The following is an 18,204-nucleotide window of genomic DNA, read 5'->3' as shown; positions in this document are numbered from 1 at the left end:
CATGTTGTATAATTATAACGTGAATGAATTAGAAAAATGAAAGAACCCGTTACTTAAAATGCTGTAACCGAGGCTGTATTATTAGAAACATGTATAATCACATCTCATAACCAGAAACTTGTGTCTCATGAAACTAAGTTGTAATCTGGATTTAACATTCAAACATGCTGCCTCTCATTTGCTAGACCTGTCCCATTTATATTGCAGGACGATTCCATAATCCAAGAAGCATCAGAAGATGCCTACCCATGGTTTTACCACTCCAGCTCTCCCACATAGTAATTTTTCCTAAAAGAAAAACACTTGCTGTTCCTAATACCACCAAGCTAAATTTTACATTAAAAATAAAACGTTTTGTAAAAGTGAAACTTGGAAATAGTAATAATGTTGGTTTGGTGAGAAGCTCACTTCATACTAGCAGGTACCATATGTCCAAATCAGTTCTTGGTCAAGATTACCTCTTGTGGGATTTAGTTGCCCCAGATGTTTGTATATAAGCAGCTTGGGGCATTTATTATGGCAAAGGAAAATCAGGACTTCTTATGTCGCTACAAACAAAATATTTAACTGAAAACCTGGTCTTAACAGGAGGCCATCTCAACAAATTTCCTGCCCCTTTCTAACTCGTTCACTTTGTTTAAAAGTTCATTCCTTTCCCAGTTTGGCTCCATGGCTACTACCAACTGCAACTGCCATGGTTTCCAGTGTCCGGTTTCTCTCTCCAACTGCGCCCCCCCCCCCAGCGTGAAAAGCGAATGGTCTCTAGCATATTCCTCCCCCAATTATCCAGTCAAGACTGGATGCTCACCACATAAGAAATAGTAACCACAATCTTGTGTCGTACCGCTTGTGATAAAGCGCATCAAGATTTGCAAACCACCAGGCTAACCTCCTTTCCCAATTATAACAATGCCTCATCTAGGATTGTATAAAATACAAGTTTCATATTATTTTTCTTCCCTCCATCCAAAAATGTTGAAGCTTGACATGTCGCCATTCTTTATCCCCGCTGCCCTCAAGGTTCATTATTCCTTGACCGAGGACCATCAAGAGACATGTTACCACACCACTACTAATGGCACTTTTACAACACCCAGTAGCTTTACAAAGCTGGTGCAATTTAGCTGCCCTCCTGGCTTCCCCTTCCTCCTTGGTGTTCTCCTCAGATATCCCAACTGCCATATTGGGGAGCCATATATGGCAGTAGTTGCTTCTTATCCCACCATAAAACAGCTTAGTTTAAAATGTGAACCAATCTTGACACAAGGTTAAAAAACACCTTTCCAATATTATAAATCCTGGATTTGCTATTGTAAACTATTATTAGTTTATAGCTCTGACGGTAATTTTGTCACAACAGAGTAATAGCTCAACAAATGCAGCGGCAAAGTAGGCTTTAATGAAAACAATTTAAAATGTATTAGATTGTGGCACAATATGCAGAATTTGTTATTGATTTTTATGGAATAATATATACAGAACATAGAATTTCCTTGTAATCAACTGCTGATTACTTCTCGATAACCCTGCAATAATGATGTCACAATCATTAATCCTCTTATGTGAACATCATGGCACATCAGATATGGAGCTCACTAACAGCCAGCGTCTACAATAACACAAGAAATGAGTAAATTGAAACAGTACGCATTACATAGGCAGTAATACAATCTCAGAGTTTAGATGACAGCGCTTGCATTTTATAGCCTCATCTGAACTTCTTCATTGTGATGCCACTTTCAATCACTGGGATAAAAATTTCCCCTAAATTATATTTCAAGTATAGCATCTCAGTAAATGCTGCAAGGGAGGAATTTAAAGGGCTGGTGGTAAGCAAAAAAATAATTCTGATAAGTAACAGGCTTGTGTATAAGTTAAAGATGAATCGATGTGCACAAGAGACACCACAGTTTAGCATTCTCAATCCTACAATTTTCAAAGGAACCCTATAATGGCATCCCTGTACCCCAACAAGCACTTAAAATTTGTTGAAAGCATATTATTTCTGCATACATCAATTCAATTTTAAACAAAAGATTTAAAGGTTCTGTCAAAGTTTGCTGATGCACAAAGGACATTTATCCAATCTATAGTGGTCATTTTAAATTGAGATTTTCAAACAGTATGAAATTCAGATTGCAAACTATATTTTTAAGTGCTCTTTCTCTGAGCCTCCTACATAACAAAAATAAATGACAAATGTTGATATTGGTTATGAAGAAGTATTCAGACTTCATTCAGCATCTTAACAAACTGTGTCATCTCAGCATCTGTTACGCTGACAAATTCAGTGAAGGTCTTCTGTTCTACAATCGAGGTAGGCCTGACAGAGACGCATTTAAAAAGGTTTCTTCTCTTGTCATAGGTCCCCATGCATCTGTGTACCTGTCCTCTGATCAGCCGTGGAAGGTCACGGTCCTGTTGGAAATAGCAAATACAAGACTTGACATATCAACCAGCACATTAGCATTCAGTGGGAAAAATTTCAAAATGCTTGATATGCTACAAATCTTGCCAGCGCTAGATGGTAATGTAGTAGTTACAGTGGCGAAATACAAAATAGAAACTACTGCCAAGTACTGTAATTTATTCATTAGAACCCAAGCAAAGGTTAAATAAAATTTTGAAAGCCTCAGTTGCCAGAACAGTTATAAAATGAAACAACAAAATCTGTGACATAAAATCTTATTCTGAGTTGAGCAGCAGTTAGTTTGGTCAATGCAGTCTGAAGTTGTTCTTAAATAAATAGACGAGTGAAGAGGCAAGGCAAGAATGTGCCAATACACTATGTCAGGGTGGTGAAACATGTATTCATGTCTATAATACCATACATAATTAGTTTGTCACCTCAGTTTGCACTCTTAAAAGAAGGCATAAAGTGCAGGCTTGATGTTGCTCCATACTAAGAAGGAGAAAAATCAGTGGCCAAATCATCCTGCATTTGGCTTGAGTGATACATTGGCAGCAGCCTGATACCAAGTGTTATGTTGACTTCTTGTTTGGGAAAATGGTGCATAGTATATAAGCATCCACTTTATAAAAATAATGCACGTTACTCCCACAAAAGAGTACTCAGAAATATAATTTACTCAAAACAGTTGGGATTCATACTAAAATGTCAATAATCCACAACACCCACTGTAGTTCCACTGAACTTAAGCAATCGTAGTTCATCAAGGACGGCTATCATCTTTTTCAGATTAGCATGGCAAATAGGTTACATAATTATGAAAAGCATTCTCCAGAAATTATTTTCATTGCTTATAATGAAAATGAAACCAAGCTAAAGGTTATTGAAATATAGGAATGTATCATGTTAGAGGACATTGTGATTTTGCCTGTTCCTTCTGTTCTTGACCATGTTTGGGTGAGTGGCAAAAGAATAAATGACTCTGTTTCTGATTTTCCGATTCCTTTTATTTCAATTTGTAGACTTCCTATTATGCTGTCCACAGTCAGCTGATAATATAAGGTTATTTACATATAAGGTCACAACAGAGTTGGGAGATTTCAGAAACTCACTGCACAGAACCGCCAAGTGGTCTGATAGAACCACCTAGTGGTCTGATCGCACAACTACACTATGATAGGTGACAGCAAAATTGAAAAGGAAATGTTGACATCATAATTTACAATGGTAAATGCAGACAGAAAGCTCAACCAAAAATAGTGATAAATGAAAGTAAGATTTGTGGACAGGAAAATTGTATCATATGCAAGATTTTTAATAATATATGGATGAGGCTATAAGTTATTGTCAGTGATATTACCTGACAAACCCTTTACATGTTTATGTGATATGTTTGTGTATGGTATTTTAATGAAGATACTAGGCTTATGCCTCCATTAAAATACCACACAGAAGAATGGCATTGAGCACATTAAGTGTTCATCAACTAATATCACCAACAGTCAATTAATCTTTAGTCTGTTCTTTAACGTTCTTTTCTCTTTCTTTTCCTTAAATTCAAACAATACGTCAAATGAAAAGTAAGCTTTGACAAGTTTTACTTAACAACCTTAAACTAGGTATTTCTTGGAGAACAACACAACTGCACAGCATGCTGTTGTCAGCACAGGAAGTTTGAACCCTATGGGAAAATAATAAAGCTGTTTCAAAACCGTACTGTATTTTAAACCTTACTGGCCAGAGCCATATGGTACTGAATTGAAAACAACAGGTAGCTTTTTGATGAGAAAATATCTGTTCACAGCAAAAGTGAAAGCAAAAGTGAAATTAGAGTGAAGGCTTTTTTCTTTTTTACAAATTATAGTGAAAAATGTATTATAGACCTCAAGTCCACAGAACCAAGCCACATTAATTTGACAACAATTAGGAAAAAAGAATGATTGATGTGTAAAGGTAAATATAATGCAATTTTTTGAATTTACATTTAAAGAACATTGATAGGTTTGTTCACCAACTTATTGTGGGGGATGATTTTAGTCTCACTTAGCATGCAGAATTAGCTGACACTTTTTATCATTTGTAAATTAGTTTTCAATGTAGCAGTATCAGTTTTACTCAACGAAGCCTGTTATATTGACACTTATAAGAACATAAGAACATAAGAATTAGGAACAGGAATAGGCCATCTAGCCCCTCGAGCCTGCTCCGCCATTCAGTAAGATCATAGCTGATCTGGCCGTGGACTCAGCTCCACTTACCCGCCCTCTCCCCGTAACCCTTAATTACCTTATTGGTTAAAAATCTATCTATCTGTGACTTGAATACATTCAATGAGCTAGCCTCAACTGCTTCCTTGGGCAGAGAATTTCACAGATTCACAACCCTCTGGGAGAATAAATTCCTTCTCAACTCGGTTTTAAATTGGCTCCCCCGTATTTTGAGGCTGTGCCCCCTAGTTCTAGTCTCCCCTACCAGTGGAAACAATCTCTCTGCCTCTATCTTGTCTATCCCTTTCATGATTTTAAATGTTTCTATAAGATCACCTCTCATCCTTCTGAACTCCAACGAGTAAAGACCCAGTCTACTCAATCTATCATCATAAGGTAACCCCCTCATCTCCGGAATCAGCCTAGTGAATCGTCTCTGTACCCCCTCCAAAGCCAGTATATCCTTCCTTAAGTAAGGTGACTAAAACTGCACACAGTACTCCAGGTGCGGCCTTACCAATACCCTATACAGTTGCAGCAGGACCTCCCTGCTTTTGTACTCCATCCCTTTCGCAATGAACTTGTCCAAGGCACACATGCAGCTTCTAGTTAAGTGAATTTACTCTTCCATTTTTATTTTTATAGGCTGATAATTAGTTTATAAGTTTTAATTTTAGTGATTTTTTTCCCAATTTGTCCCTTGATAAGTCTTGCCTTCAGCTCTTCTTATAGGAATTTTGCTGGGTAAAGGGTAAAGATAAACTTGAACATAGATGGATGCAAAAGCAACTGCGCACCACCCCTTAACATAGCCAAGTGTTCGATTTCTTCGGTGTCTATAGAGAGACAAAAAGTAATAGTAGTTGGTGCCAGTGAAGGGCCCCAAAACCTATTACGGCTGTGCAAACAGCAGTTGTAATTTTGTACTGTTGCATCAAGATAGAAATGTTGCCCACTGAAACCTGATCATGAAAGCCTTAAACTAAATCTGGCACATATCATGCATTATATGGGAATATTTGGTGTTGGGATTGACTAAAGAAGATAAATGATTTGTAGCCCATCATCAATAGTTCCTGCCTTGATGAACACAAGGTTCACCACTAAAAAGAGCTACTAGAGTTAATCGAATGGAACTGCAGACTCATTCCACAGTCCTAACATTAATTTATATAGAACAGACTATAGGAGATGAGTTTATATTAAAGGAGCCAGAATCCTTATGTATGACAAGCTTGATGACGGCAAGTTTTTTTCCTATGGTATGATGCTCCACCATGTGGTCCAGCTGAAAATTACAACACTTATACATACTGCATGCAACCACTCCCTAGCAATGCATCTGAAGGTCACAAGCTAACTCTGGATGAATGCAGCCATTTGATTTATCCAATTCAGAGCGATTCTAAAAACCCACACCTCATTGTAGCATCCAATTGTTTCATAAATAATTCCAGGTTTTTTCCCTCCACTATACTACCTGGAAGTTTATTTCACATGTTGATCATTGGGTGTGTGAGGAATAATTTCTTGTTATCTGTCCTAAAAATACCCTTCTCTAGTTTGGTTCTGCATTCTCAAGTTCTACTCCAGCAGTTTAATTTAAAGTAATACAGGAAACTCTCGTTTATCCAGATACGGATTTAACGGAAAACCCGCGTAACGTAATTTAAAATATTACGTCGCCACTTCTCACCGGCTGGTGGCCCTGCATGTAACACTTCGACGTATATCATATCCAGATCCTTCTGTTGCACAACGTGACACTCACCATGAGCAACGACTCAGAAAATCTACCGTAAAAATCTAAAAACTGAATACACAAGTTCACCCTGCTCTGCCCTTGCTTTGCTGGTGTGTGTGTGCACGCGCTGCTGCAGCCGTTGTCTCTCGCGGCCGCCGCTGACGTTGGGAACAGGGGCAGTGTCGGGCACCGGGTTCCAGGCACAGAACGCAGCCCGGAGATCACACTCCAGAACCCCGGAGCTAGACAATCTCCTCTTCGAGACCACCTGCAGCCACTCCCAGTGCAGCATTCGTCCCTCCGCGATTACAGTCCGAGGTAGTACATGCACGCTGGCAACTCAATCCCTTTTCTTCTGCAGAAACGATTGTCACGCATGAACCGTTTGCCTCGCACGTTCTCACATTAAAACCACTCAGAACTCTTTTTGTAATTAGTTATTTCAAATGCAGCGACTATTAAGTAGGCGGTCACTAACATTCTCATAGGAATTTTGATTTCCAATGAGTTGTCAAATATACATAAAAATATTAACTTTAAAATGTAAACTCGCCTTATCGGAAAATTCATTTACCCGGAATTGCCGAATCCCCAAGCGATCCGGATAAATGAGAGTTTCCTGTATTTTGGGTTAACTTTTTCTATATTCTTAACAACCTTATATACTCTATAAGATCACCTCTCGGATGCCTCATTTCCAGGTTGACAAGCCCAAGTTTCTCCAGTCCTTTTTCCTAACTCATTCCCCTCCCACTGGGGATTAGCCTCCTGGCTCTTCTCTGTACTGCCTCCAGTGCTTGAATGTCTCGCCTGTTTCTCGGCAGCCATAACTAGAGACAGTATTCAAAGTACCGTCTGACTAGAGCACTGTAAATTGTTAAGATTATTATCTCCTCTGACTTATAATCTACTGTTTTAGATATGTAGTTCAACATCCTATTGGCCTTGTTGATTGATGTTCTACATTGGTTGGACACATTTAGTCTGCTAAGCTACCAAGATCTCCTTCAGATTCATTTTTAGTTATTTCAACATCATTCGTGCATGTATTTTTTTCTTCCCATGTATAGCACTTTACATTTCTCTGCATTAAATTTCATCTGCCATTGTTCTGCCCACTCGCATATCTTGTCCAATTCCTTCCACAGTTTTTGAACTGCCTCTTCTGATTCCACTGCCCCTCCTAGTTTTGTATCATCTGCAAATTTGACCACTTTGCATTGAGTTTCTGAATCTAGGTCATTTAGGTAAATTAGAGACAGGACTGAGCCCTGAGACACCATTCAGTACTTCCCCTATTCTGACATAATGATTGCTGTGTTTGCTACTATTCCATCAATTTCTTATCCATTCCCAGGGTTTACCATGAATCTCCACAGCATTGAGTTTAATTACTAGTCTTTTACGGGCCACTTTGTCAAAGGTCTTTTGGAAGTCAAGATACAGCACATCATAGGGCTTATCACAGTCCACTTATGTACCGGTAGTTACTTCCTTATAGAAGTCAAGGAGGTTGATCAGGAAGGATCTTCCCCTTCTGAATCCATGTTGACTGCTGCTGCCTAGATTGTTAGTATACAGATGGTCTTCAAGTTTACTCCTGATAATCAATTCCAGTATTTTACATGAAATGGAATACTAATGTGATGTAGTTGCCTGAGTCTGGTTTTTTTCACCTTTTGTGTGGGCACCATATCGGCCTGTTTCCAATCTTCTGATACCTCCCCAGTGCCCAATTATTCCCTCGTAATGATTCTCAGTGCTCCACAAATCTCTTCCCTAGTCTCTTTCAGAACTCTACCATCTATCCCATGGGATTTATTTGTTTAGAGCCCGATTAGCTTATCAAGCACTTCCATCTTATTTGTAACAAATTCATTGATTTTATCTTTGTTTGGAGAGGGCTTGTTGCTCATAACTCCCCTTGTGAATACTTGGAGGAAAATTTGTTCAGAATATTTACTATTTTGTGCTCAACTTCAGTTTAGCTTCAGTGGCTATGATTTTTTTCCAGGTCTCTTTTTACCTCTCTGATTCCATTTGTAACGTGCTCTGCAATTTCTTCGGCCCCCTCTCCTTTCTCCCTGCAGGATTAGCCAGTTTTCCTCTTTATCTCACTTTTAATTTATTTGCTGATCTATTTAGGTCACGTTTGTTTAGTCTGAGCTTGTTAGTTTGGAAAATGTAGTTTTTATGGCGTCTCCATTGGGTATACCTAAATCTCTCCACCTTTCTACCTCCTTCTCCCTCCCCAAAGACATTCCTTAAAACTTACATATTTGACCAACCTGTCTTAATATCTCCTTGGCTCAGTGTCACATTTTTTCTGATAAAGCTCCTGTGAAGCGCCTTGGGATGTTTTACTGCCTTAAAGGTGTTATATAAATGCATGTGGTTATTATTGTTTCTCATTTGTGAACAGCCTACAGCAAACACACCTCTTAATGTTCCTTTCACCGCTGTTTTCCTTTCTTGTTAGATTTCTCCTGTTTTCATTTGGTTTAATTTTTTTAATCCCAGGTGCTCTCATTTGATTTTATGTGATGCTTTCCTTTACTTTTATCCTCCTCATGTGCTTTGTTTTACCTTTTATTTCCCTTGGGTATAATTTAATTTGGCTTTATTCCGGTGCCCCTCTTTGTCAACTACTTCACAGATGTTCCCTTTCATCTTAGTTCCTCTCCACTGCACTTTTCATTTCTCAGGTTTCTCCTTCTGAATCTACTCTGCCTGGGTTTCCTTTAAGAAAATACCTAGAATTATTGATCCATCTGTCTTTCCTGCTCCCCTGTTACTTTAACTGATTCATTGAAACTTAACGTGTTCTTCATGCTTTACTTCAGTTGGTTTTTGAGTTCTTTGGCATCTCTGTGCCTCGAGGTTTATCGATTTAAAAAAAACTTTGCGGGAGCTCTTTGGAGCAGCTGCCACACCAGTGGACCAAAAGTGATTTATGATCATGAAGAAATTCCATGTTGGCAGTGTTTCAATGTGATTTAACATTATGGATTACTATACTTACTGTTTCATAGAACACGCAGGAAACTGAATCCTTTCTATCTCTCAGAAGAAAATTTTTAGCACTTTGTTCTCCAGCTATGACTGCAGAATCGAGGGTAGCTGTAAAAAAATAGATTGTACAGATGTAAATAGGGGAAGGTTGATCCTGTACTAAAGAGTACATAGTTTGTATTCATTAATAATCGATTTTGTTTCTTACAAGGAAGCTGTATATAGCATATTCACATATTAATGTTTACAATCTTTATTTGGAACAAATGTGTAAGTCAAAATGGCTTGCATTTACAACCTGAGAAACAAGACAAGACAGACACATATTGGCTCAATTTATAGGAGCTGAAATGAACAAACTACATAAAAATAAAAACAGGTGCTTAAAACATATAACAGATTAGCCAGCATTGGACATAGAAAGATAGATTCATGTTTTGGGTATAGGATTCAGCACATTTTGGATCGGATTTTGCGATAAGAATAATGGTGAGATGTACCATGTTCACCGTTATAACAGAAGAAATCTGACAGCAACTCCTGGAGTACACACATGCGCAATTAAACGTGTAAATCCAGAAGTTGCTGTCAGAGATACCCGGTTCCTTCACAGGGTGTGTTGCAATCCTCGCCAAATGCAATGGTGTGATCTTGGGGTACTTGCCCATTAGCCCACCAGGATCATCCTGGAATGCAAAGATAACCCATGGCTTATTTTCTCGACTGCAAGCCATCTTCTTAAACCCCTCTCCCCTGCCTCCTCCACCTTCACCTCCAACAATAAGTGCGAGGAGCTCATGGACTTCTTTGTCACTAAGATTGAGACCATCTGTTCAGCTGTCGCTTCCCTCCCTTCCCCTAGCCCCTGCCCTAGTCCTGAGCACGCATCTTTTTCTAGTTTCTCTCCTATCTCCCTTCATGCCCTCTCCGAGCTCATCTTGTCCATGAGACCCATCTCCTGCTCCCTCGATCCTATTCCCACTAAACTGCTGACCACCCAATGTCCCTCCTGGCCCCCATATTAGCTGATATTGTTAAAGGTTCTCTCTCCTCAGGCACTGTCCCCCTCTCCCTCAGATCTGTCGTCATCATCCCTCTCCTCAAAAAAAAATGGACCCTTCTATCCTTGCAAACTGCTGCCCCATCTCCAACCTCTCTTTCCTCTTGAAAGTCCTTGAACGTGTTGTCGTCTCCCATATCTGTGCCCACCTTTCCCGCAACTCCATATTTTAATCCCTCCATTCAGGTTTACACCACTGCCACAGGACCACAAATGATATCCTATGTGACTGTGACCGTGGTAAACTATCCTTCCTCATTCTTCTTTACCTGTCTGCAGCCTTTGACACAGCAGACCACACCATCCTCCTCCAACACCTCTCCTCCGTCGTCAGCTGGGTGGGACTGCACTTGCCTGGTTCCATTGTTATCTATCCAGTTGTAGCCAGAGAATCACCTGCAATGGCTTCTCTTCCCATTCCCATACCATTACCTCTGGAGTCCCTTGAAGATCTGTCCTTGGCCCCACTTCCTATTCCTCATCTACGTGCTGCCCCTCAGCGACATCATCCGAAAACACATCAGATTCCACATGTACGCTAACAACACGCAGCTCTACCTCACCACCACCTCTCTCAATCCCTCCACTGTCTTTAAATTGTCAGACTGCTTGTCCGACATCCAGTACTGGATGAGCAGAAATTTCTTCCAATTAAATATTGGGAAGACCAAAGCCACTGTCTTTGGTCCCCGCCACAAACTCTGTTCCCTAGCCACCAACTCCATCCCTCGCCCGGCAACTGTCTGGGACTGAACCAGACTGTTCGCAAACTTGGTGTTGTATTTGACCCCGAGATGAGCTTCCAACCGCCTATTTCCAGTTTTGTAACATCGTCCAACTCCGCCTTTGCCTCAGCTCATCTGCTGCTAAAATCCTCATTCATGCCTTTGTTACCTCTAAACTTGACTATTCCAACATACACCTTCCATAAATTTAAGCTCATCCAAAACTCTGCAGTCCCTGTCCTGACTCGCACCAAGTCCTGTTCACCCATCACCCCTGTGCTTGCTGACATACATTGGCTCCCGGTTAAGCAACGCCTTGATATTAAAATTCTCATCCTTGTTTTCAAATCCCTCCATGGCCTCTCCACTCCCTATCTCTGTAACTTCCTCCAGCCCCGCAGCCCTCCGAGATCTCTGCGCACCTCCAATTCTGGCCTCTTGCGCATCCCCGATGTTAATTGCTCCTCCATTGGTGCCATGCCTTCAATTGCCGTGGAAGTTGAAGCTCTGGAATTTCCTCCCTAAACCTCTCTGCCTCTCTACCTGTCTTTGCTCCTTTAAGATGCTCCTTAAAACCTACCTCTTTGACCATCTACCCATATATCTCCTTATGTGGCTCGGTATCACATTTTATTTGATAATGCTCCTGTGAAGCACCTTGGGACATTTTACTATGTAATAGATGCTATATAAATGCAAGTTATTATTGTTGTAGTTCTGTGCTAAAAACGGCTGACAAAGTTAGGGCTGGTGCATTCAGGAGTAAGTGAGTTTTTAATGACATGATAAGCGATAATTATTGCTGAACAACCGCTCTGGTCCTGAAAATTTAATTTTACAAATGTGGCATTTCATTCCTCAGAAGAAAGTTAGTGTTGGAGATTTTTTTTTAAATATTTAGATAATTTTTAAAAACTTTTTCTGTCTGTCACTTTTATCTCTCTCCTCAATCCCATTTGTATTTCCCAATCTTTATTTCACTTTCTGTACATCATTTAAATGTAATTTACATAGGATATACAGCACAGAAACATGCCATTCGGCCCAACCAGTACGTACCATCGTTTATGCACCATTCGAGCCTCCTCCTGTATTTCCTCATCGATCAGCATAACCCTCTATTCCCTTCTCCCTCATATGCTTATCCAGCCTCACCTTAAATGCATCTATACTATTCGCTTCAACCACTCCCTGTGGTAGCGAGGTCCACATTCTAAAGCCCACGAAAACTTTGTAGGCAGCTGTCAGCAAGGTGAACAGCCGTTCTTTTGCCATTGGCCACAAAATCCAGGCCTATATCTTTACTATTTACTGCCAATTTTCTTCTAGATACATCATCCCAGAAGAAGTTCTGTTCTCTTTGTTATGACTTTTGTTTGTCACTTTCTTCCAGTTAATTGTCAGTGCTGCCCCTCCTTTTTTCATCGTTGAACCCTTAACCTCTACAATTTCTTCTCTGTTTCTCTCCACTCTTTACCCTGGTCTGTCTCACAATTGAGCTGTTCCAGCCTGATGATGCCAATTCTGATGAGGAATTAAACCCAAAATATTAATGTACCTTTCCCTTTCAGATGCCTGCCTGACATGCTGTGAATTTCCAGCATTTTCTGTTATTATTTCAATTTATGGAGTACAACAATCAATTGCTCACTCAATCACATATTATACTTGTTGAAAACAGACTAATCCTTCAATCTGATGAATCCTTCACATGTTGCAATTGTATTATTTCACCTCTCTCTATTGTGTTCATCTATTATTGTTAATGAGATATGCAGCCACATTTCTGGCCACTGAAGAATATAGTAATGACAGTTGTCACCACCATACCGTACTGCACCAGCATTACTGACAAAAGTCTGGAGGCACAAACATAAGAAAAATATTTCATTTTAACTTTACAATCATCATTTGCTGTGCAATTCAACAACCTTCAGTGTATTTGCCTTCTCAATATCACACCATATTTTTAGAACAATCCAAATTGGAAATGAAAATAGACACCAGGGATAACTCTACAGACCAATACTTTTGACAATGATAAATAATTGGTTGAGGTTCTGTAACAAGACCAGAGGAAGAGTTTTAAGAGGCTCCTTACAAGTAAAGGGCTCAATTTACCCATTATCCGCGCCGTTTTTTTGGCGTGCGCCATTTTTTTGGTGTAAATTAAAATATCCAAGTTTCCCCAAAGTTTCTGCGCCAGCATAACTCAGTTAGTTATGATTTTGTTCGGTTAGTATTTTTTTGCGTCATAGGGGCGTAACCTGATGTCTGTGCCAGCTTTTCAGATTTATGCAAGTTTGGCCAATTGACATTTTTCCTAGAACGGCGTATGTGACCACTCCCAAAAAACCTTCTGGGCACTTAAGAAAAACCAGCGCACATTAAAAAATTGGCGCAGAGAGATGCCATTGATTTTATGCGAAGTTTTGGAGGGAGTCAAGAAGACATTAAATATGCATCATAAAGCTTAATTTTTTCAAACTCAAAATGGAGAAAATGGAAGTCTGAAGCAATTCTTTAATTTTGGATTTTTTTCAAAGTGCCATGCCACCATTGAACGTCTCCTCACTGGGCTTGAGGAACCTCAGAGCACATAGGATGATGGGCAGGAGGCCTTACCCACGATGGGTATATCGAGACAGGTGATCATATCTGCACCTGAGTGATGCAGATTGTGTGAGAAGGCTGCGTTTTCGCAAAGAAGTTGCAACTGAGATCTGTGAGTTAGTAAAAGCAGACCTGCAACCTAGAAACGTCAGGAGGACTGCTTTGTCAGTTGAAGTGAAGGTTACAACTGCACTTTCATTCTATGTGTGGGAGTGCAAGCCTGCATTTCTGAAACTCTTTGCTTCGGCGCGGTCTGGAGATCGAAAGGGTTGAGAGTTGGAAGATTGAAGTTTGAAAAAACAGGAAGATTGGATTAAAAGAGGCTGCCAGATGATCGGAGCCACCTAGCCAATCAAATGTGACTTTCTGATCACCTGGATGTTTACAGTACTTCATGGTGGGAGTCAATTTATGGCAGTGAGACTTGACTTTGGGATAATGAGTAGCTGGACATTGTCTATATGTTAAGTATTCGAGCACTTTGTTACTATGTGAATCATCATTGTTATGTCTTGGATAAGGAGTTAGACTAGATACTGCAAGCTCAAAGTAAGTGTGACCGTAGTCCTTTATTACAGATTTCAGAGTGCCTCTCCAGCCAGTGAGGCCTCCTTATAGACAGGTGCTCCCAAGGGATTGTGGGATCCCTTGAGACTCCAGGGGATAAGCCCTCTGGTGGTTATCCATAGTAATTACAGGTTTACATACATAACAACACTCCCTCCCAAAGTCAATAGTGTAACTATTTACAATGTGAGTCGATCTGGGGCCTTCCTTTCCCTGGTTGATCGTCTTGGTGCAAATGCTGGTGTTGGTGAGTCATTTGTTGGGCCTTCGCTGGGCTGCTGCGCAGCTGGCCTTGCTGGACTGCTGGTGGTGGTGAGTCTTGCTGGGCTGCTGCGGGTGATGGGTTCTGCTTCGTGGTCAGCCGCTGGGTCGGTTGCCACTTGTGTGTGTGTTGGAGGATCGAAAAAGGTTGAGTCTATTGTGGGTTGTTCTGGATAGTCCATAAATCTGAGTTTGGTTTGGTCCAAGTGTTTTCTGCGGGTGAGTCCATTTGCGAGTTTGACCACAAACATCCTACTCCTCTCTTTGGCCAAAACAGTGCCAGCAATCCACTTGGGACCTTGTCCATAGTTCAACATAAATACAGGATCATTTACTTCAATTTTGCGTGACACATTTGCGCGATCATGATATGTATTCTGTTGAAGCCGCCTGCTCTCTACGTGTTCGTGTAGATCAGGGTGGACTAATGAGAGCCTTGTCTTAAGTGCCTTTTCATGAGCAGTTCAGCGGGAGGGACCCCGATGAGCGAGTGGGGTTTTGTGCAGTAACTAAGCAGGACTCGGGATAAGCGAGTCTGCAGTGAGCCTACAGTTACTCTTTTCAAGCTCTGCTTGATTCTTTGAACTGCTCGTTCTGCCTGACCGTTGGACGCTGGCTTAAACAGGGCAGACGTAACATATTTGACCCCATTGGGGGTCATGAATTCCTTGAAGTTGGCACTGGTAAAGCACGGCCCATTGTCACTTACAAAGACATCAGGCAGGCCGTGCGTGGCAAACGTGGCCCGTAGGCTTTCAATGGTGGCAGCGGACATGCTTGCTGACATTATCATACATTCAATCCACTTGGAGTATGCATCTACAACCACTAAAAGCATTTTTTCCAAGAATGGGCCTGCATAGTCGACATGAACCCTAGACCACGGCTTGGAGGGCCAAGTACATAAACTTAGTGGCGCCTCCCTGGGTGCATTGCTTAACTGGGAACAAGTATTACATTTATGTACACAGGACTCTAAGTCTGCATCGATACCGGGCCACCACACGTGGGATCTGGCTATCGCTTTCATCATTACAATGCCTGGGTGGGTACTTTGGAGATCACTAATGAAAGTGTCCCTGCCCTTTTTTGGCACAACTACTCGATTACCCCATAGAAGACAGTCTGCCTGTATAAACATTTCATCTTTGCGCCGCTGGTACGGCTTTATTTTTTCCTGCATCTCTAACGGGACACTAGACCAACTCTCGTGGAGCATACAGTTTTTTACTAAGGACAGTAAGGGGTCCTGGCTCATCCAGGTTCTAACCTGTCGGGCGGTAACAGGTGATTGCTCACTCTCGAATGCTTCCATTACCATAACTAAATCTGCAGGCTGTGCCATCTCTAACCCAGTGGTGGGCAATGGTAGCCTACTGAGAGCATCGGCACAGTTTTCTGTGCCTGGCCTGTGGCGGATGGCATAGTTGTATGCGGACAACGTGAGCAACAGGAGGTGGGTGGGGTGGCTTGACCCATCCACCTCCACGGAGGTGTGTGGGGTGGCTTGACCCATCCACCTCCATGGCACGAACCTGGTATTGCAGTACTTCCAGGAACGGTGCAGTGGCTCTAGGCCTTTTGGCTAAGAGCATTGGCGCAGAGTGATCCTTGGCATGTGCAAGGTGACCTCTGGCGTTTGTGATTTGACAAAGAATTGGAACGATTGGCTACGGATTTAAAAAAAAAAAACGTGAGCACCCATCTCTGGATGCGGGCCGATGCATTCGTATTTATCCCCTTATTTTCAGAAAAGAGGGATATAAGCGGCTTATGGTTGGTTTCCAATTCAAATTTGAGCCCGAACAGATATTGATGCATTTTCTTTACCCCGTAAACACACACTAACGCTTCTTTTTTGATCATATTCTAGGCCCTCTCGGCCTCAGACAGACTTCTGGCTGCATAATATCAGCGATATTCCAGAGGAACATGGAAAGCTTGCTGAAGTTGGCGCCTCCAGCTCGTCGGCCACGAAGTATTGGTCAAGTCGCTCCACGAAGGTTTCCCAATCATCTCCCTCCGAAAATTTCTCCAGGATGCCCAGTTCTCTGCATTGTTGCGTTGGGGTTCGTCATCTGTATCTCATCGCCAGTTGTTATGTCTTGGAGAAGGAGTCAGACTAGATACTGCAAGCTCGAAGTAACTGTGACCGTAGTCCTTTATTACAGATCTCAGAGTGCCTCTCCAGCCTCTGAGGCCTCCTTATATATAGTTGTTCCCAAGGGATTGTGGGATCCCTTGGGACTCCAGGGGATAAGCCCTCTGGTGGTTAGACATGGTAATTACAGGTTTACATACATAACAATCATCATCATAGGCAGTCCCTCGGAATCGAGGAAAACTTGCTTCCATTCCTAAAGTGAGTTCTTTGCTGGCTGAACAGTCCAACACGAGAGCTGCAGACCATGTCACAGGTGGGACAGATATTCGTCGGGGGAAGCGAGGGGTGACACTGATTTACCACACGCTCCTTCCGCTGTATGTGAATAATAGTAATTCATGACATGTCTGTATTTGAGTGTACCTTGTTACTATTTGATGGCATCATCTGTATGTCAAACGGTGTAAAGTATTTGAGTGTAACTTGTTACTATTTGATGACATCTGTATGTTAAATAATCTGTTTTGTTTAAAGTAATTCAGAAAGCAGTTAGCCGTGATTATCAAAATGCAAAGAAATAAGAGTTCAAAGGCTTTTTAGGTATAAAGGGAATTAACTGGCTTTTGTCACACATACACACACGGACACTAGTGACACTGGAATCTCGAAAGGTGTGTCACTTCTTGGAGAGCTGCCTTTGCAAGCAGAGAGTTTGTTTAGCATGAATGTCTCAATAAAAGACAGCTGTTACAACACTATGCATCTGGATCATTCCAGGCCACAACTGGGAATGTGTGCGCCATTTCTCAACATGCAACACATATCTGCATTAGGTAGGTGACAGCTGCACTATATGCCCGGAGGAATTACTACATAAAGTTCCCCATGACTGCCCAGGCAATGCGTGACAGGGCTGTGGGCTTCTCCAGGATTGCTGGCTTCCCAAAAGTACAGGGCTCCATTGATGGTACCCACATCGCCTTGCAAGCACCTTTGGAGGATTCCAAGATGTACAGGAACAGAACAGGCTTCCACTCTGTGAATGTGCAGCTCGTGTGTGATGACATGCATCGCACCATGTCAGTTGATGCGAGATACCTGGGAGCACCCATGATATGTTCATCCTATGCGAGAGCGTTATATCTGCCATGTTTCAGCAGCAACCAGAAGGGCAGAGCTGGCTGCTGGGAGACAAAGGGTATGGCCTCGCCATCTGGCTCATGACGCCCCTACGCGTAACCCGGACGGAAGCTGACCGGGAATACAACATGTCACACATTGCGATGCACAGCATAATAGAGAGGACCATTGGCATCTTGCAACAACATTTCCGATGCCTGGACCATTCCGGAGACTACTTGCAATACTCCCGAGATTGTCGGTCAGTTCACTGTTGTGTGCTGCATGCTGCACAACTTAGTCATCATGAGGCAGCAGCAGCTGGTAGTAGAAGACCCACCTGAGGTGATAGTGGTTGATGATGAGGAGGAAGATGACGAGG

At 41.7% G+C, this 18,204-nt stretch overlaps 1 protein-coding gene across 3 annotated transcripts in view; it reads right to left on the bottom strand.

Moving 5' to 3' along the window:
* Positions 1-1,383: 1,383 nt before the first annotated feature.
* Positions 1,384-18,204, bottom strand: part of LOC139226346 (spermatogenesis-associated protein 22) — a 135,185-nt gene continuing 118,364 nt past the window's right edge. For all 3 annotated transcript variants that reach the window (XM_070857035.1, XM_070857034.1, XM_070857033.1), the window contains 2 exons: positions 9,384-9,481; positions 1,384-2,418 (listed from right to left, as the gene is read on the bottom strand). In XM_070857035.1, the coding sequence (XP_070713136.1) occupies positions 2,227-2,418; positions 9,384-9,481 (290 nt within the window). In that variant the 3' untranslated portion in view covers positions 1,384-2,226. The remainder of the gene's footprint in view (positions 2,419-9,383; positions 9,482-18,204) is intronic.

This window comes from Pristiophorus japonicus, chromosome 16, assembly GCF_044704955.1.
Source record: "Pristiophorus japonicus isolate sPriJap1 chromosome 16, sPriJap1.hap1, whole genome shotgun sequence".
In the NCBI taxonomy this organism is placed as follows: Eukaryota; Metazoa; Chordata; class Chondrichthyes; family Pristiophoridae; genus Pristiophorus; species Pristiophorus japonicus.
The sequence above is the reverse complement of the archived record's forward strand: the minus strand, read 5'-3'. Positions and strand labels throughout refer to the sequence as shown.